Raw genomic sequence first — 21,937 nt, 5'->3', positions numbered from 1 at the left:
GGAGGGGTAACAATCTTTTCCTTGTCTTACAGTCCAAAAGAGCACACGATATCCAGTTCATGCACAAGCATGTAAAGCTCAATTTCTGACATTGAGCTCCAAGCACAGCAGACTCCAGGGCTTTGTCGGAGGCTGTCAAAGCTTGGGCTGCTGTACCCATCAGACAGTACCTCTACTGGAAAGCCATAATCTTTTTTGAACAGTAATTAGCTTTAGCACAGCTTTCAAACCTGTGCTGGAATTCTTTCCAGGAAGTGGTGCCATGGTTCTGACCAGGATGTAAATTGGGGGACTCTTTCTCTGTGATTGTAGTCCTTCTCACTCTCAGACGAAAGCTGGTAATGTGCTTGGTGAGGCTGGCGTGCATGTGACTTTGGCGGTTCTGTGCAGTCTGAATATGTCCTTGTTCTGATAAATGCCTATAGTTAGTCTCTTTTGGTGACTTACTATAGGGTTTTTGTAGCCCTGGGCGTGAGTAGCATGGGGGATGACAGAAGATGGGTGTGCTCTGAATGATACTCTCCAGATGGGCAGGGGAAAAGGGGTTTGTATCGGGAGCTGTAACCAGAGCGGCTGGTGGCATAGCTATACTGTTCAGCTTTGATGGCTGGGCATGTGATTGGTGATTACACAACTTAAAGAGTGGATCCTCGCTTGGTAGGTTGACCTTGGTAGGTAAGTAGTAGATCGCCAGTTTACCTTTCTGCTCTGACTGGTATCAGATCTTCTTGATCTTCTCTCCAGCTACGAGAGGGTTTTCCTTCTTCAACCTCTCTACAGCATCAGCTTTGTAGTCAAAGGGGCAGTTGTGTCTGTCTGAGTATCTGTGTATGCTGCAGAATAGATTTCCACATCTGCAGTCAAAGCCTGTAACACAAAGTGGTAACATTAAGAAACAAAAGAGGTAATGCTCCATAAGAAGCTATTAAAAGTTAGAAAGCTGTAGACATGGGCAGTTTTATCAAAAGCTGAAAAGCAAATACTGTATAAAGCAGGGGTGTGCAACTTCAAGCGACCGGGATGAAGCCCATGAGACAAATACATTATTATTAACAACAGAAGACTATATTTAGCTTCAGGGCGGTCCCTTCTGACTATATGGCTGTCAGGTCACAATCGGGGTCAACAAATCACACATGATGTGCATCATGGCTTAGATCAAGAAACAATATGTAATGTGGCACTTTCCAAATGAAATTGATTACTAAATAGGATTTTTTAGTTTGTCATCATCTTCATCACTCACTCAGAAACAGTTTCAACCAGAGCATTAAAGAGGTTAGTGTGACAGAAACTGCTTTCAGACATGTACTTTATCCAGAGATCCTCAAGACTTTCTTCAGAGGGACAGTATGTGTGAATGCAAATGCCTGTGTGAGTCTCCAGACTTCCTGCAGACTTCATATTAGGGACACTGCCTCCACCTGCTGCACCACCCCTTAGCTGAATCCTCTGAAGGGTAGGGTTATTCACATTTTGAATAAAACAAAATAAAATAAAGTGAGTCTAATAATGAATTACATGCTGAACTAAGACTGTCATTGGCAACATCTACATGAATTTTGAAATCACCTACTAGAATGACTTCATCTCTGATAAGAACTTGCTCGAATAGAAATTCTGAGAATTTGGATAAAACCCCTGGAGGCAGGTGGACGATATACGATACCTAGATGAACTGACTTTTCTGATTTCAAGCTTGGATGAACAAGATTGAGGATGAGGCTTTCAAATAAGCCTCATCCTCAAAAAAGTAAAGTACCTCTGGGTTCAGGGTTGATTGATAAGTGCAATTTAAATATTGCTGCAATCCCTCTTCCTCGACCTGTGATTCAGACCCTTGGTCTGAGCATCAAGTTCACGCATTTAAAAGGAACGCAGTGCCTCAAACTTCTCATCTAACTTTTTCACAGGTCTTCTTGACCATAGACCTTACGAGTTATCCGATCCAAACATTTTACTCAATGGCTTCAATAATACCTATTAAACTGGATTTCATAGCCACTATTATAACAAGAATGAAATCAGCTTCTTACACCTTGGAAAAATACCAAACTGCATGTACACTACTTATATATGAAATACCTCTTAACTTCCAATAATAACAAAAGTAAAATTGCAAGAGCTACCTATTTCTCCAAATGAATCACCCTAATCCCAGATTCCTTATTTTTTTTTAAATAGACTTTTAAGCCCTGCTACTTCTGCCCTTCCAGCCACTTCAGATACTGAGTGTGTTTCTTTCAGCAAAAAATCCATGATATTATAACCAGTATCCTGCCCGTCCCATTCTACTAAGCAGCTTTCAGCAATTTTCACTTCTCGATTTCATCCACACTGTGTTGTACATCAATCCCAAATTCTTGAAACGGTGTTAATGACCCCACTGCTAGGAGTATGTTCAAATAATATTTTTTTTTACAAATTTGTTTCTATAATCATATATTGTCAGCATCCACTGTCAGAGTCAGAGTAAACCCAGCCGTGTGATCCTCTCGACTAGCCGAGTGAGAGCCAGGCGGCATGCACAGGCTCCACAGGCCAAGCAGTGGTGTGCAAAGCGCAAAGGTGCACATGGAGCGAGCTCTCCTCTCCACAAGCCGGGTGAGTGAGAGCCAGGCGTCTCGCACAAGCTCCACTTGCCGAGTCAGACTGCAAAAAGAGTACGAAAACCTGCATTTTACTTAATACTTCTTAATACTGCAATTGATTCACTGAAGTATATACAAAACTTGAAAACATCGATCTAGAGCTCAATTCTAAGGCTGTTCTGTAAATGGTTTTGTAATAAACAATAAATATAGAAAACTTTTGATCAACACATAGCCATGCCAGGCTTAAAATACCAACTTCTGGGTTAGGTCACACCAATTTCCGGTTTAAGTCTGGATACGGATAAGTCCTGATACGAATAATTTAGTTGGTTGAACAGATAATAGTGTACTCGCTCATCCCTACTCGCCAGCTCACTACCGATCTTTAAATCACTGCTCAAAACAAATTTTTACAGGAATGCATTTCTAACATGCAACTTATTTACATTACAATAATCAGTCTTATAGAGTTTGTGTGAGATGTTCCTGATCTCCTGTTCACCCTTTATAATCTACTACTGCAATCAGTGTATTATTATTTTCCCCTTATAATTATCAAGTTATAATAATCTCATAATTTTGTGATTCAATAACAATTACCTATTATTATATACTAAAAACATTATGCATTGCTGATGTAGCATCTATGTGAGTTTATTCCTGGCTGATTTTCCTTTTTCCATTATAATAACATAAAGAGGCATAATAATTAAAGAGGCAGCGCAGAGGCTTGTTGTGAAAAGAAGGCTTTGAGCCTAATCCAACCTAAAGGCTAATTGTCTGAGGTAGATTTTTCTTAAACATGCAGTTTCAATTTCTGAGGCTGAGGTAGGCTAAAGGATGTAAAGGAAATAAAAATACGTTTTTGTCGATCGCTAATAGTTTAACTTCTGTACCTCATTCCCTCAGGGATGCACATGTGTACTAATGGGTGGGTTGGTCCACTGACATCATTGCTTCAGGTGCAACAGAGCAAACTTCTAACCACAATTCAACCATGTTGGGAGTGGGGGCTTCTGTGTGGCCTGTGTCATACCTATCATACCAACTTTCTTGTGGCAGGTAAAGCAGCGTTTCTTCTTGGCTTTGAGGTTCTTCTCAGTCTCTGCACTTGTGCCAACTGGTACTTCAGACTCGGATGCTGATGGAGAAACACAGAGGTCACATTAGACTCACACTGCAAAGAGGTAATTTACACAACGTTATGATAGGGTTGGTCCCTCAGCCTGACCTGACTCTTCTTCATCAGGATCCTCAGTCTTTTGCTTCTTGTGTACATGGGAGGTCATTTGGGAGAGCCGTCCTGAACTACCTGTGCAACTGGGATAAAACCAAAGTTTAAAATGTATACATCCACATACTGTGACTCTGCTCTCCAGAGGATGCATGAGAGTGTTAAGTCTGCAGAGCAGCCTAGCACATATGGAGCACTGAGGTTGCAAATAAGGCTCGCTATGCACATGCTTTTCCTATCATTATACACTAAGTAATGAGTAATGATCTTTGCATTAATGCATCAGGGGTACAAGTCATTTGAACTATTATAACATTGTTACCATTGTTCTTAGTTCTTATTTATGGTGGCTCTGAGAGCACAAGACACTGCAACATTAGAAAACATGCAAATAGACAAAGCACAAGCAAATTAAGAAAACATCCTCCTCATGAGCAGCAAATACACAGCACGAGAAACCCACTGCAAGGACACTTATATTTTCAAACACTCAACTTGACACTTATGTCATCTTTGGTACTTGAAGTGTGTTTACGTAACAATGTGCTTTGTGTATTTGTGGTGCATGTATTATTGAGATGTTTTCTTAATTTGCATGTGTTATGTTAGCCTGCATTTCTTTTCCTATGCTGCAGTGCATTGAGCGCTCAGAGCTTGATTTGATATGTTCAGTTCAGCTGAGTTTAGTTGATTAACCAGCAAACAAACAGCGCAAATGGGCAAAAGGTATAATTGCATGATGGCATTTAAATACAACCATGTAAACACACACAGTTTAATTTGATGATATAAACAAGGGTTTCATATTATTGTCCATGTCTGACATTCATTTTTTGCTATCAGTTGACTAAGCGGGGAAATATTTTCAGTAGCTTAGGCATACAAAATTAAGGATTATTTGTAAATATGAAAAGTATTCAGGGAAAAGTAGATGTTCAGTCTATAAACTGGTCCTCTACTTTTCCAAATTATACCATACTTTGTAAATAGTCGCTTGTGAACCTCTCTTTAATCCTGAAGTGATAGAGAGAGAAAGAGAGAGAGAGAGGGAGAGAATTAGTAAGAGTAGATTAGAATTAATGCTGCCATTAGTGTCCTACGCCAGGCAACCCGCAATAACCGTGTGTAACGGGTAACAAATATATTTATGTAAATTCACGGGCACGGGTAAACGTGAACTAAATGCAGGCGGGTAGAACAAAAATACGTGGTTGCTGATATTTTTTTGTTCTCACCCTAACTACATAGCAGCAAGCCCACACCACTGCCGTATCAATGAAAAGTATATGTGTGTGGGTCAAGCTGTGTTGCATTAAAAATATTTTCCAGTGCCGTGTTAGGCTTTTCATCACCGATATCAATTATATTACAAATATATTTATGTAAATTCACAGGCATGGGTAAACGTGAACTAAATGCAGGCGGGTAGAGGGTGAGAACAAAAAAATATCAGCAACCACGTATTTTTGTTCTACCCGTGATGAAAAGCCTAACACGGCACTGGAAAATATTTTTAATGCAACACAGCTTGACCCACACACATATACTTTTCATTGATACGGCAGTGGTGTGGGCTTGCTGCTATGTAGTTTATCAGAATTGACGACATAAAGACAAAAATAGTCAGTGGTGAATACCAAATTGCTGACAACAAATTGTCAGGAGTGTACCATCCTAACCCCCTCTCATATCAACAGGTGAGGAATTAGCTGAAGTAGAGGACTCTAGTGATGAAAGTTTGTTGCCGCCGGATGAGGTGGCATCCTACATGGAATTCAAAACACCCAGGTAGGACCCTATATTTTGCATTTGTGGAAGGAGCACTCTACAATGTTTCCTAACCTGGCAGGGATCGTACGGAATATGCTGGCCATCCCGGCTTCGAGTGCAGCCAGCAAAACAGACGTTTCAACGGCTGGGTTTTTGATTCAAAAATGCAGAACCTAGCTTAAACTAGGGACTGTGGACGATATGCTGTTTCTGTAAAGCAAACCTCATTCTCATTAGCATTGACACGACAGCATGAGAATAGTGAATAGCGACAAAGTTGTTGTTTTTGTTCTGCCACATTAGCTGCTGTTAAGTATCATTTTAAGTTCTTTTTTCTACATTTTTAAATGTCGCAAGTCAAATTGAAGCGCTTTGACGTGAGTGACTGTTTGGCCTGTGTTTAATCTTGGGGTGTGTCGCGGGTTTTAATATGAATGATTCTGGGGGGATTTGAGGGAACTATGTCTTATGGGTCGGTTCTGAGTTTTGTGAGTAAGGTTTTGGAAAACTGGACCCATGCAGGACTCTGGCTCCCATCACAAGGTGATTATGTGAATAGAGGAGTGCACAATAATGATATAACTTCATATCTATAAATAGTGACAATAATAAGTACATTTTGATTTTAACTTTGTTTATGATGCATTTTCTCACTTTTGTTTTGCAAATGAATGACGCAAAAAAATTCTATAAGCTATAATGGTTGTTTAGATAGACGATCTTTGTTATCTGAAATGTTCAGAGTGATGTTAGATAGCCCAATTTCCCAATAACATATTATATATAAATCTCAAACCTCCTTTGCCATGATAGAGCTGGATTTTTAACACAATGTTATTGTATTGCAACAGCCCTGATTAGACAACTAATCAGGGCTAAAAGAGGCTTACTTACTTTTGGCAGTAGGATATGCTATCACTAAACTACATACAGATAGATGATAGTATATAGAACAGAAGTTCAGGTCTCTTCAGATATAAATCGTTGACCTTTGCAACAAACATCAAAGGAATCCATGAAGACTGTGACATGAAAGCAATTGACAAGGAATTTGCTTATTAAATCATTTGAAGTTTTCTTTTATATAAAGCCCAGTAAGTCAGAAACAAGTGATATTTTTAACATATCAGCTTGTCAGCAAAGGTCAGTATAGAGTTCAAGTTACCTCGGGATCACATGTTGGACAATGGATTAACCTGCTAGACTGTATGTGTGAATTCACAAAGAAATATTCATGATATGACTAGACTTAAGTAACTAACCAACTGAGTAGGTAACTACCAAGTAACTAAGCTGGTGATGCAGGAAGAAGAAGAAAATCCCCAAATATAGCAGTTTGATTCTGACCTATGAAGAATTATCATAACAACATGTTGACGTAAAAAAATACAAAAGTATTGAGGAGCGAAGAGAGAAAACAACATTGAAGGGAATGTTGAGGCAGACTAACTATTAATACAGCTGTCAGCGCCTACTGTGTTTCTTGCGACATGCTTGTCTCTCATCCCCTGGTACATCCTCCGGTACGGTAGGTGGCAGTAGGCAGTCAAATGTTGCCACTGATCTCCACCAATAAAGAAAAACACGTGTTTAAATATTTTCAGTGTTGTGTCTGTCATGTGCTGTCACACTTGTCAATGTTTAACTTGCCAAAGGTTGCATGAAGCGCAGCGCTATGCCGAGCCCGTTTTCTCGCAGAACACACTCTATCTAGCTAATGGCGGCCCTGCGAGCGGCGAAGCAGGCGCTGAGGAAAGCGATCAAAACACGGGTAGCAGCGCTGAGTGACGAGGAGAAACGAAGACAGTCCCTGGTGGTTTCACAGAAGGTAAGTGTAAGAGATGAGATGAGGTCGTGGTTTAGAGAGAGTACTGTTAGCTGTGGCCAAGCAATACTGAAAACACGTCGTTTATCCCCCACTGACAACTCACGGTCTTGGGTATTCTTCAAATGTCTTTACAGACTGGTAGATAATTCAGTTATTCACAATCTTAACTAGTTTGACTAATCGTTTCAGCTCTTGAAAAAATATAAAGTTATATACAAACAAGAATAAAATTCTATCTATGAATCAATCATGGAAGTAACATGGACATGATTATTTGTTTGTTTATGTTGAGCCCTACTCCTGGGTGCTGACTGTCAAGATTCAAGACTATATTTATCACGTGCACAACCATTACATTCAGCAGTCACTGGCAATGAAATGCTTAAGTCACAGGCTCCCTTCTAGCCATGCTCAAAAATATTATACAAGCAAAAAAAGTTTCACTGAATCCTTCTTTCCCTTCCTATGTTTTTCCTTTCAGCTTTTCCGACACCCCAAATATGTGTCCTGCAAGAGGATTGCAGTGTTTCTCAGCATGCATGATGAAGTGCTCACAGATGAAATCATCAAAGACGCATTCAAATTGGGGAAAAAATGCTTCATCCCCAGATATGAGAGGAGCTGCAGCCATATGGACATGTTGCAGCTCACCAGTCTGCAGGACATGGAAACGCTGCCCCTGACCTCCTGGAACATCCGACAGCCTGCTGAAGATGACAACAGCCGAGATGAAGCACTGGCTTCAGGTATGCTTGTACAAACACACATACACACACACACAACTCTATAGTTGTGAGGATACTTATCAACATAATGCATTCCCTAACCACTTACCCTAAATGTAACCTTCAAAACTAACCCTAACTATCAAACCAAGTCGTAACCCTCAAACAGCCGTTTAAAATTGTGAGGACTAGCCAAACTGTCCTCAACGTCAAAACATCCTTACATTTATGGTATTGAATCAAAACTAGCCCTCATAACTATTGATAGACAATCAGACACACACAAAACCTTTTCCACAACACACATTACATCGTTTTTTATATTCTGACCTCTTGTCTGTATTTCTGAGTTGTCTCTGTCATGTCAGAGACGTTATGTAGAGTTTGTTACATTTCGGGTACAGAAGTTCAGCAGAGACAGAACATGCAAAAGCTGTGTTGGCACAGACGATGTTCCCCCTGTGCCGTCAGAACTTCTAAAGCAGGACTTCAGTAATTTGTTAAATGCTGTTCAACTGTCAAACAGGCATGACAATTAAAGAGAATGTTTGCTTGTGTGTCATTATGGCATTCATAACTTGCTCTCATTTAATACTATTAAAACAATCTTTAATAGGTGACGATTAAGTTCACCTCACCCTTTTTCATTGTGACCCCACTGTCTGTATGTAAAGTAAAGTCATTATACTGTAGAAATTTGAAAATTAATTGGAAAATCAGCTCAATTTTCATTACAGCAGTCATAACTTGCTCTTTTAAAATATTGATTAAAAACAATCTTTAAAGCCTGTTGCACACTAGATAATTTTCAACTCCAGATTTAAAAAACATGGGAGAACAGAATATAATGACGGATTTAACCTTCCTTTTTATCTTATAACCTTCAGAGTAACGTTGGGCACATTATGAGTACCATAAAGAAGATTGAACTGACTTATAATATTCCATTTCAATATACTTGTCAAAGTCTTGTGTGGAAAGTAAATCAAATGTCAATAATACAACATTAAACTTTTCCCCCTGCTCTAAGCACCTGTACCTTAACACATGAAATAGACAAGCATACATTTACAAGATGCTACTGGCATGACCTGGTTAATGATCATATAACCTTTAAGCCCACTTACTAGGTATTTAATTTACTCTTTTAATCCTATGCAGCTAGATAGGGTCCTATTCATGTACATGGTTAAACTCTTGACCCCTACTTCAAGGGTAGCATTCCACATGGCATTCCAGTGAATAATTATTCGGTCGTTGGATCACTGTATTTTTAAGCTCACACCCGTCCCAGACTTTTACAGCCAGTCTGCCAGGAAACCATTCCTGGACTTTTACCTCTCTTTCTGCCAGCCAGTTTTCAGGGGCCCTCTCCTCCTCTCTGATAAAACCTCCCCCTGCTGGTGCTTAAGAATCAATCATAGTACCCAGTCGAACACTGTTAGAATAGCAACAATCTTAGAAATGGGGGGCATAGTATTGGAGGACGTAGTGTAAATGGATAAAAGGTAAGTGTCTTACAAGGATCTAAAAAAACTGGCTAAATAACAACACTGTGCAAAGCAACGAGAACCAAATATAATAATAGACCCAAAATTTAATTTACAAAACACACTAACCATCATTACCTATTAATTACTGAATTTTAAGTGAAGTTGTTTTAATACCTGCAGCCATCCAATCCATTAAGTAAAGCCAACCTCCAATGGCCTTAAATGGATAGTTCACCCAAAACTGAAAACGTAATCTTCATCTACTCACCACTATTCCGATGGAGGGGTAGGTGAATTGTTTGAGTCCAAAAAACACTTTTGGAGTTTCAGGGATAAAAAGCGTTGCAGCCAAAACCAACACAACTGGAACAGGGGATCGATTCTTAAAAAGACTACAGAAAAAAATATAAATGCCTCCATGCTGCTCCTGTCACTTCATCCAAGTGTCCACAAGCCCGACATTCAAATTCAAACTTGCGTCACATTCACCATGTGTTTAGCCTGAATGTCCTCTGGCAGAAACTTGGACTATGGGCAGAGAAGGTCTCTGGTTCGTCTCTGGTTCGACTCCACGGAGAGACAACAAAAGACGAACCTGGATTGATCTGTCCAAAAATCCAAGAGTCTCCCTACCCTGTCTAGTGCCCCTGAGCAAGGCACCTTACTCCCCCAAAATCTGCTCCCTGAGCGCCGTACATGGTCGCTCACTGCTCTGTGTGTCCTGCACCAGATGGGTAAAAAGCAGAGATTACATTTCCCTACCTGCATGAGTGTGCCTTTGCATGTCTGTGCATGTGTTTGGGACGAATAAATGGATCTTAATCGTAATCTTATTCTCATCTGGAGCTGCATTTGTGCATGGATAAAAGCAGAAAGTTGGGCTAAAAACATGGTGTAAATGAAACTGTTTTGAATTGAATTTGAATGTCGGGTCTTGGATAACACCGCAGGAGCAGTATGGAGACATTTGATTTGCCTGTTGTTTTCTTCTGCCTGGAGAATCAATCCCCCAGTTACTTCAATGTATTCGATTTGGCTGCAACACTGTTTACCCCTGTAACAACAAAAGTGATTGGTGGACTCAAACACTTCACCCACCCCTCCATGGGCAAAAAGGTAAGCAGATAAAGGGAATTTTCAGTTTTGGGTGAGCTATCTCTTTAATCTGACCAAACCCACACCCCCCTTTGCATGATGCGTTAACCATAACTCTGATTTTCTTTTATTCAGCCATTTGTATTTTGATATGTGCTTGATCAATGAATTATCTTGATTTGTGGAGCCACATGTTCACCTCATCTAATATCTAGATATTGAATTATTTTACTAGATAATTAAAAACCCTAATCTGTTGGTGGCAGTGTCCAACAAATAGTAGTTGCCAAAAAGCATTTATAATTTGTATTTCTGGGAGTTGAATTCTTAGTGTAAGTATTCTTTAGGTTTTGAAATATCTTCATATGTCATATCTTGGACACTGATGTGGTTGATATCTGTCCATATATACAAGCAAAGACAGGACACCTCTATCTAGACCTCTATCAAGGATTACTCTGTTTGTTCTCATTATTCAGGAGGTCTGGACCTAATCTTGATGCCAGGCCTGGGTTTTGACCAAATGGGGAAGCGTCTGGGACGAGGGAAGGGGTACTACGACACCTACTTGGAACGCTGTATCAGATACTCTCAAGGAAAACCCTACACCATTGCCTTGGCCTTCAAAGAGCAGCTGTGCCAGGAAATCCCTGTTGATGACAACGATGTGCTCATTGATGAAGTTCTGTATGAGGATTATGAGTAACTGGTCAATCACCACAGGTGCACTACCATTACCAATGCACACATTTTCACTGCAGACATTTAATTGTTTTTTTTGCAAAAAAAGCTCAAATGGAACTATTTAGGCCAAGAATGGCCTTCATTAATATATTGTATTCAGCATTATACAGGCTGAGATGCAAATTCAGTGGCTGTATTGATAATGTTTGATCATTATAGTGAAACCTTATATTCATCAGTGTCAAACATCAATGGACAATTAGATGGAAAGAAGTCTTAATAAAGTCGTAATGGAAAATGTGCAGGCTGCATGATTGTAACGGGAGGGACAGTTGTTATTTAAATTCAGAGAGGCCGACCTGGAATAAATGGAACTCTCCAACAAATAAATCTGCATAACTGTAACCACATGTTATTACATGACTGCATTTCCATTAGTGTGCCTTATAAATAGAATTGTTTTATCACAATGGTGTCAGGATTTTTTCCTACTGGCTAAAGGGGACTAAAGTCCACCTACACAGAAAATGTGTTTAGCTTCCTGTTACATAACTTGGTTGCTTGTCTTTCTCTGTGCAGACTGATTAATGTCCAGAGTTAGACACTTCTTGTTTATATTCAATTAATAATGAAGTGACCTTCGGTTATATACCACAAATAGTTGTCCTGGTGTAGTATTTATCAAATAAATCAAGATATTTTTTTTAATGAAATTTCCACTACACTGAATATCATCTATTCAAGTTAGAGGCATGTCAAGTTAGAGGCATAAAGGCTTCATATCTGAACAGTAATTAAACATTTAAAATCAATAATAATTGCATTTTCTGAAGTTTGTGTAATTTTTAAGAATTTCAAAAAGCTTTGCATGGGAATAAAATTTGTCACAAATAACTGTTCCACCTGAAAAATGCTCAGAGTTTGTATGAACAGCTCACCCTATTCCCAGGATGGTGTTATCATCTGCATTGTTTTGGTTTATAATGTTCATTTTATGTTGTAACAGAGGTGCTCAATCAGCTGGGTTGTCATTGCAGATTTTGTGGTACATAGTTTTTCAAGTGAGGTAAGTAAAAACACGCCAAGACATTAAACATATTGCACAGTTACACATTGAGTAACACAGCATTGTCGCAGATATTTAGTCACAATAAGAGCATAATATTTGAAGCAATGTTTTGTAAGTTAAGACAAAGCAACAGTTTTGATGATCAGCAATTTAAAAACATGATTTGTCTTTTGCTGAACTGAAAACAAATTATTCATTTTAAGACACTTACCATACCATTTCACACTATTTGAGTTTTGACATCAGATAACTACATTACGTTCTTCAGATCTAGACATTACAGGTGTTTGTCAGGCGGATATAAAAGAATCAAGAATTCTGGTCAGCATGCCATTCTGTATTATGAATCCATAGAGTTGATATAATACAATGTGTTTCGTCCCACAATCAAACTGCCTTTAAAGAAAATGCTTGACTCCCCCTCTTTTAGTAAAGCAGCCCAGTAAATGGCCATAGAAACCCCATGAGGGAGATGTGCAAAGATTTTAACCCCACAGAAAATGCCAGTGAGCAAAAATAATTAAGACTGTTTGATGAAGTAATTATAATATATAATATTAAATATTATGAACAATAAAATTAAAATTCAATGTGCAAGCTACTGAAAAAATGGAGTGGGGGGCTATTGTAAACAACTTTGTCAGCTTAGTGAGTTGGCTGGATATGTCCACTGTGTGTCTCCCATGCATTTCCATTTAGCTACCACCTTTTAGATCTTGTAGATCTTGGTTACAAGATTTATTTATGTGGGAAATCTGCTCAGGTAAAATGTTTCAGAGTGAAACTACCCATTTCATTCAGAGAATATAGCAAAGTAAAGGTTATCAAAGAAAGTATAAAACCCTCGTGAAAAATATATAATACATACAAAATTAGGCTGTCCAGTGAGTTTTCCAAAAACTATATGATCACTTACATGCACAGAAGGGTCCAAATGATCTTTGCTAGGTAAAATGAACTCATGAAATGCAAAGTTTAAATACAGCCATCTTGGTCTCAGATCTCAGAGACCCAGCGCACCCCCCCCCCCCCCCCCCCCCACACACACACATAATGATGTGCAATTCTCGTGCGAGCAGCCGCCTGGCTGTTCACACAGGAAGCGCATTTCACCGTGCCGGTTCAGGGGGAAGTGATGATGTTCTTCACAGGTGACTGACCTACACAAGCCTATAGCCGCCCCCCCCACAAGAGGGGTGAAATAAGTACATCATTAAAGATGGGGAAATTTTATCATGTTGGGGTAAAAATCGGGGAAATTGAAACTCCCAGAGAACAGCGGGGAAATGGAAAGTATGGGATGCATATTTAATCATTAATATTAAATGTGTTATATCAGTTATATCGTTTTAAATCGATTTTCTGTGTGTTCTTTCCGGCCCCCACAAAAATAGAACAGACCCCCAAACCATCGCTGTATATCGCGAGCCGGCCGCAGGGATTCCCGGCGCTACCCGGCCCCTGCTGCTGGTGCGAACAGCCTGAATGATTAACATTAGCGCGGAAAGGATGCGCTTTGCGACCCTTCTGCCTCCGATGTGTCCCCGAGGTTAGAACTGCGGTCAAGCCAGCCGACATTGCGTCTCTGTGGTCAAATCAGCCGACACAGAAATTCTGCACCCATATACTGATATTTATTGTAAACGCATCCAAACCGCCCAGAACGGAAAGGGGATATTTCAAAGTACAATAAAAACAGTTTGTTCAATAATTCCAGAGTGAGACTGATATGCCTGTGTTCAGGACTTCTCAGGCTACCCACACACTGAACATCAGACATTCTTACTGTACAGTTTAAGAGATTTTTCAAAGTAAAGTGCAACATTTCCACTGTGTATAATAGATAATTTCTGGATATTTCAAAGTACTTCAAAAATACTTTGCCCAATAATTCCAGAGTGAGACTGATATGCCCGTGTTCAGGACCTCTCAGGCTACCCACAAACTGAATATCAGACATTTTTACTTTATTGAGCAAAGTATTTTTATAGTACTTTGACATATCCAGAAATGAACCGATTTGAATGGGTACATGTTTGACTTTACTTTAAAATATCTTAATCTATAGATTAAGATATTTGAAATATCCCTGTTCTCGTTCTGGGCGGTTCGGATGCGTTTACCATAAATATCAGTATATGGGTGCAGTAGAATTTCTGTGTTGGCTGATTTGACCACAGAGACTCGAGTGTCGGCTGGCTTGACCGCAGTAGGTTAGAGAGGACATTAGTGTGACGTTACTGCATTGGTCAACATTGCATGTATCACGTCATGATAAATCCGATCTTGTGGCGCCCTCTCGGCATTTTGCGCCCTAGGCAACCGCCTTTATACACATATTTAACAGTGACAAAAGGTTTATCATTTTGGAAAATGTCCTGTGTCCTGAGTCACAGGTAGGTTACACTATTAATATTATTGTGCTTCTAAAGTACAGGTAAGGAGGTATGTTTTCATATTTAAATGTGATAAGAAAATTGTTTTCAGCAAAATAAATACTGATGAATGAATACTCCAGGTGGCTGACGACAGAAACAGCTTTTTAATTAGACATTTCTGAATGGTTCCATTTGTGCAGTCAGCAAGAAGACAGAGAAAGCAGTTGGAAATAAGGTGCAATATCTAACGCAGGAGCCCCTATACGGGTATAAATCTCGGATGCTTGATGATGCATAAGTCACTGACAAATCATTTATATTAAAATGCTGCAAAATTTAGGGTGAACAGAGAAACAAACACATTCAACCTTTAACAAAAAGAGACATAAATTAATGCCTGTAGTCTTTCAATGAAAACCCCCAAATTAATGGTTCAACAGTTGGTTTTAGTCTCAATCGCGAGGTTCTTCATTCATGATAACTCTGAGGGGGGTGAATTTTTTTCCAACTCCCCCGTTTAAGCGATATTGAGGTTTAAAAGTATGCATGATTAGGGGCGTGGTCTATTGATTGACACCTGGGCACAGACTACGAAGCGGGCACAGCTCGTCACTAGCCGCCCGTTAGCTCCCCTTAAGCCACCAGCAAGCTGCTGGGTCAACTCGTAGGTTCATGTCGGCGAGTCCCCGTCGATGCACTCAACACAAACCATGGCTTGCTGTGCAGTTCATTGTACTAACAGACTGTCTCACAACTCTGTTGTCAAGTTCTTGTGAGTGAAAATGGATTTTTATTTAATTTATATATTAAAACCGTTGCTTTTATCAAGGCTAACCCTATTTGTTAATGTTAAGGCTATATTCATCTGGCAAGGGTAGATGATAATAATAATAATAGTTATTATATTTCTATATATTTGTTTCACTAGATGATGTGTCATCAGTGGTTTCAGTGAATAATACGTTTGTGTTCCATAATTGTCCGCTTTCAACCTCTATTAAACTTATCTCACTTGTGTGTTAGAAACGTGAATAAGGCATAAAATAGTAACTATATGAATATGAAATAACTTCAAATATAAGTGTAACAAATAGGCCCATAATAACAAAAAAAGAGGCAATGCAACAGATGGATTATGTGTACTGGGATATCTAAAAAGACTGAAGTTGTTGACATTTTATTGTTTGCAGAAGCATAAGTATGAAGATGGAAACCTGACAGATATTGTTTTTTACACAATTTTGTCTGTGTAGTTTTCCTCTAGGTGATCCTGCGAAGCTAGACCTGTGGGTGATCAACATGAAGAGACAGAACTGGATTCCGAGTCTCTGCAGTCAACATTTTGTCAAGAGACAACACTTGAGCCTTGACAAAAGGGTAGACAGAAATGTTTTAATAACTTCTGAGAAATCAAGCAACTTGATTGTTACATGGCAACTACAATTTGAGCATGAACTGTGTACTGTACATTTCTACTCTATTTCGATGTATTTGTAAAACCGGTGTATCACATATCGGTGTTTTCGAGTTTTCCTCCTGGTGACTCAGACAGCCTGCACCTGTGGATGTCCAACATGAGGAGACAGAACAGGACTCCAACAAGATTGAACACTAAGTGTCATCACCTATTCACTGACTCCAGGACTTGTTTTCATACCTTACAAACAATCAAAGCAAAGATAATGTGGAAGAACTCCATACTGCATTGTCTTGGTAGTGCACTGTTTAATTCAAATACAGAGTTGAATATCCACAGAATTTTAAGGACAGAAACTTTGTTCATAAGTAACACTTTCTCTACAATAACGCCATGCTTTTATGTTTCCTGTCATTTTATTAGGGACGGACAAGCCTGAAGGACTCAGCTGTGCTGACGGTGTTCTGTCTCTTATGGGGAATTAGAAAAATAAAAAACTGGGTTTTTTGTCTAAAGTGTATCAAATCAGATTGTAAAAGATAATAATTTTTTAACCAACCATAATGAATATAGAAATTAAATATATTATCCATGACACATAACAAGATTGCCAACTCTAAACAGTTGCAGGCCATCTTTAGTTGAGGGAGAAAACGTGAAGTGTTGGGCCGATGAAGCTTGTGCAGGTCGTCCTTGTGTTAACCAGCCTGAAGCTGCCGATCTCCACCATGTTGCTCCTGAGGACAGATCAGGTGCTGCAGTGCTTCATCTAATGAAACGAAGAAACTCACTATAAAAGAATGTTTTGTGTTGTGTATGTTCCAGCAAAGACTGGTTCTTACAGTTTATTCTGTGTTCAGCACCAAAGATTTCAGTCGGAACCGATTTACTGGGCTCTGGGTTTGTACCCTCATAGTTGAATGCACATATTATAAGTAAATTTGGATCAAAGTGTCAGCCAAATGAAATGTAATGTACTGAAAGAAATAAAACATAGTACAAATAGATACAATTTATTTCTACCTCATCTGTAATATTCAAGGTGAAAATCTCCCACAGAGCTGTTGATAACAGTCCACATTGAGTCTCTTCACTTCCCTCTGTGGAAACATAATTATATAATTAATGAGAACTGTTTACAACACTGGTGTGTGGAGATTATAATCATATCTTATCTGTCCAATTCACTCTAAAATTCCATAAAAGGCTAAATAAACGAGGTGGCAATAGTAATGGTGGATATACCAGCCTGTATCAGCACATTTGTGAAACATAGTTACTATCACATGCAGCTTACACATGTAGAGTATTGATATTAACTTATTAAAATTAAAATCAAGTCACAACCAAACACACAACTCTGTAGTTAACTTGCTTCAATCTTTTCATTAGATGTGTTAAATAAACGGTAATTTTTATAACATTACATATTAAAAACCACTTGAGGCATGTAAGCATATGGTTGTGATGATAGATAAAGCAATAGGTTTTGTTGTTGTTGTAGTTTCAAGGTTGCTTACCTCTAGTGAGTTCGTAAAGATCGCGACCAGCCGGACCCGCTACAGCACAGCGCTAACCGGTTAGCAGCGTCGGGTAGCATGTAGCCTAGCTCCTTAGCTCTGAGCTAACCTGGAAACGCTGAGCTCCGCGAGCATCGCTTTTAAAAGAATTATGATTATCTTATATATTAAGATTTTCAATGTTTTTTTGTATTTAATTATAATATATTATAACTTAGTTAAAATACTGCTGTAGGAATTCAGTAAGTAAAGACATACAGTATAATTGTATGTCTTAAACACAACGCTTTGTTTCGTAACTTATTGTATATTCTGCCATCTTCTTTACTTCATATATTGATAGCAAGAAGATGATCTGTAATCTTTAATCTATTACCCAATATTTTGTGATGAAAATGTTCAAGGTGAACCTAAATTCTAGAATCCATCATACATGCTGACTCCAGTTTTTTAATCAAATACCTCCTCATTTTCAAACAGACCTATTTGAAGCAAGAGTTTTGTTAATTCATGAATCTAAATTCAGTCACCTGTGTTTGTCACACATTTACATATCCAGGGTACAATGGAACAGCACCTTCCACAAAAAACAGCGAGTATTGAATGAATTTGGTTGAGGTGACAAAGAACTGCTGCTCTGTACTCTGACAAACGTTCAAACGGGCTCAATGTTGTGCTGGTCCACATTAGGACAGTAATTCATCTTCACCTATTGATGCAAACAAACCAAACTTCTTTCCTCTGCCAAACAATATTTCAGACAGAAAATCAGAAGGCACCATTTCGCACTCTTTCTGCTTTGTCAGCAGTGGCGTCTCCATTTCGTGCATGGATGAGGACATTCTTTCACATGGTGCTCCATAAAGCATCTGTTATTAGGTAATCTTGGTGGCCTTGCTGGTCATACGACCATCGCTCACACCTTCAGTGGCAGAAGAGCATATGTTGATGTAAACCCACACCTTCAGCAGATCTGTTTCAAATGAGAACACAGACAATTATGGAGAAAATCCTCTGCTGCTAAGCTTGGCTGGCTCCCAGCTGAAAGGGGCCTGAAAGGCACACAGTGTTTTATTATGAAGTAGTCCCAGTACTCAGAAGGTTGTCTGCTGTCTTTCCTCCAATGGCACGTCTCTGCAAGACAGCCTTGATTTTCATTCAAACCTTACTGGCTGACCTTGAAACAGAAAATCAAACACATTGTTTCCCTGCCAAGATTCCCTCTGAGTTTGCTCTGGCTCTATGTAATAACTGTAGCTTGGAGGTGGGCATGCAGTCACAGGGTGGAGCGATTTCTTGAAACATATATGACTATTTTATACTTTTCAGAATCAGAATCACAAAGGAGTTATTGCCAAGTAGGTTCACACCAACCTAGAATTTTTTGGGGTAAAAAAAGTGCATACATTGAACATAAAACATAAAAACACAATAAGTACTTCAAAAACACAATAAGTACTTCACATTGTAGCATCAAAATGTCATCGCACTCAAGAGCTATCCTATGAAGTGAGGATATTGGAATGACGTCTTAGAGTTTCACAGGCTCTGTCATTGCTACTTCTTACATAAGGCAATTCTGGCCCTGCCACCACTGTGTCTGCATCATGCAGAAAGGACTGGACAATACTTCTCCGCATTCTCTCAGATTCAAGTTTTATTTGTCATGTTTAAGTTAACACAGGTTCAACAGTAAAATGAAAGGTGTTGGACGAGAAGAAACAGGTCAGCTCAGCAGTGCAAGTATAGTGCAATAATTTAATTTAATAAATAAAAAAGCAGAAAGAGCTTTATCTAAAAAAAAGTCAAATTAAATACTAGAAACTCTATACTTTCAAATATGCAGTGTAACATTCACGGATGCAAATACTCACAAATGTACAGAAAATATAAGTTGTTGCACATTTGCCAGAGCTGAATAAGAAAAAGTGCAAACAGGCAGGTAGACAGATATGCATAGGGTTGTTGGAAGGGAAGACTAATAGTCTGACAGTTATTTAGTATGGTGGTGCATGCAGCCCTGCTCCTATACACTCTGCCAGACATTAACATAAACACATGAAGCTCAATCAATTAATTTTGTTACTCTTAAACCCAAAATGAAAAGAATTTGTATGGGTAGACAGCTTTAGTTGTCATTGTCTTAACAAGGAGACAGTTGGCTCTCTACAGTAACCTTATGTCTTATATGTCATGCTAGGAAAACAAATCAGACCACTGAATTTGGGATGGGGGATTAGAGAAACTTGATTGTGTCAACTAGATTTCCTTTTGAGAACAACAGATATTTTGTCAGAGTATATACTTTGACATCTCACATTTGCTCATGGCTGTAAACTCTATTACATGTTTTAAACATAGTCTTGAAACCTCCTTTCACTGACCTTTTCTTCAGTTTATTAACAACTGAGGTGGGGCAACAGACGTCCAGTGCCTGTCACCAGTTGCATGATTTATGAGTGGGTGATTTCCAATCTTGGCACTTAGCCGCTTCTGATTCTTTTGTTTACAACACATACACCCACACACACACATCTCAATGCTCACCTCAGTTCTTTAATATGCAACCTTCTCTATAGATGGGTGCAGGAAAGCCAGAATAAATTGGATTGATTTATTTCAATTAGCGGGCAACTCATGTCCTATACAAACAGAAAAGTGAACAAGCAGTAAATAATAGGACAGAAAGGCGATGGGAAAAACATTGTCTGCACTTGCCGTATGCTGCACATCCAGCTCTGTGAATAATTTAGCAAGAATGGATACAGTGTCTCTGGAGGATGCACTGAATGCTGTTTAATGATTGTTTGGTATGAGGGAGTGGCTAGATGAGGCAACTGAAGAAAATGCTATTGCAAGTGGGAGAATTCAGGAGAAATATCCCTGGATATCATCAAACTACTTTAACTTAAAATACTTTAACTTTTGCTGAACCGCGGTTAATTAAAGGTATAGTTATTACATTTTTGTAATTTCTTTTATCTTATTTTTTGAAGACATTGGTACCTGTTTCTCACTAACCGACCTGCCCCTCTTTGCTAAAATATTGTTGTTAGAAGATAGAGTACACTCGCTGATCCAACTTTTAAACCAAACCAGTGAGCCAGCCAGTGTTTTCATATTGCGCTGAACCATTGTAATCAAGGATAAGTTATGGGCTCCAGAGTCTCTCCTTCTAGCCCCTAGTAAAAACAATAAATGATAATGATAATGTCTGAATGGGACCATGCATGTAAGAACACAGCAGGACATTATATGCAAGATTCAGCGAGGAGGCACATTGATGACGTTTCTAACACACAAAAGATGAAAAACTGGAAAAAAAAACAATAACACAAGAAAGCGAGATTCATATGGTTGTGATGATAGATAAAGCGAGATATTATGATTTTAACAGCATGTCCACAGCCCTTACTCAGCTGGTTGGTCCACGTATGTAGGACCCTGACCCTGCCTGAAGGGAGGGTTCCAACAACTGGTGCCCAGGATGTGAGAGGGTACCTGTTGATATTGACTGCCAATCTGTGTAGCAGGCACACACAAAAAAACAGTCCATGTGAAATGAGTCGAAGTTTCATAAAATTTGTACTGCAAGTCAATTATCACTGCTCAGGATGCACTGGTTTATGGAAGTGGATGGTTAAATCTGAGCCTGAGTGGCTTATCACAGAAAGTTGTAAACACAATTATGAATGCCAGAGCATCATCTGCTAGGTCTCTCTATGACTGTAAGTGGAGATTTTTTGAGGATTGGTGTGCTATGGGCCTATGGCACAGGACATCCCTATCTAATGTCCAGTTGGTGCAATCCTGTCCTTCCTGCCAGGCTTGATTGATCAAAAGAGGGTATTTTCTACTCTCAAAGTTTGCTTGGAAGCTATTCATGCTTGCCATGTTGGATTTGATGGCAAACCAGCCAACACCCGCTGGTTTGTCGTTTTATAAAAGGTGCACAGAGGTTTCTGGCCACCTCTAAGACTGTGTCACCATCTTGGGTTTTAGCAGTGGTGCTTGGAGCCCTCTCTAGTCTTCCTTCTGAAACATTTAATAACGTGGACAAGAAAACGTTATCCTTGAAGGTGGCTCTGTTATTGCCTTTGGCTAGGGGTCAGTTGTCGAGATAAGCTTGT

General features: G+C 39.1%; 1 protein-coding gene across 1 annotated transcript; it reads left to right on the top strand.

Moving 5' to 3' along the window:
* Positions 1–7,217: 7,217 nt before the first annotated feature.
* mthfs (5,10-methenyltetrahydrofolate synthetase (5-formyltetrahydrofolate cyclo-ligase)) lies at positions 7,218–12,246 on the top strand. Its single transcript, XM_062390720.1, has 3 exons — positions 7,218–7,426; positions 7,908–8,172; positions 11,219–12,246. The coding sequence occupies exons 1-3, from the start codon at positions 7,316–7,318 to the stop codon at positions 11,443–11,445; spliced, it is 603 nt and encodes a 200-aa protein (XP_062246704.1). The 5' UTR covers positions 7,218–7,315; the 3' UTR covers positions 11,446–12,246.
* Positions 12,247–21,937: the final 9,691 nt, after the last annotated feature.

This window comes from Platichthys flesus, chromosome 1, assembly GCF_949316205.1.
Source record: "Platichthys flesus chromosome 1, fPlaFle2.1, whole genome shotgun sequence".
Taxonomy (NCBI): Eukaryota; Metazoa; Chordata; class Actinopteri; order Pleuronectiformes; family Pleuronectidae; genus Platichthys; species Platichthys flesus.
This window is presented reverse-complemented; position numbering and strand designations above follow the sequence as displayed.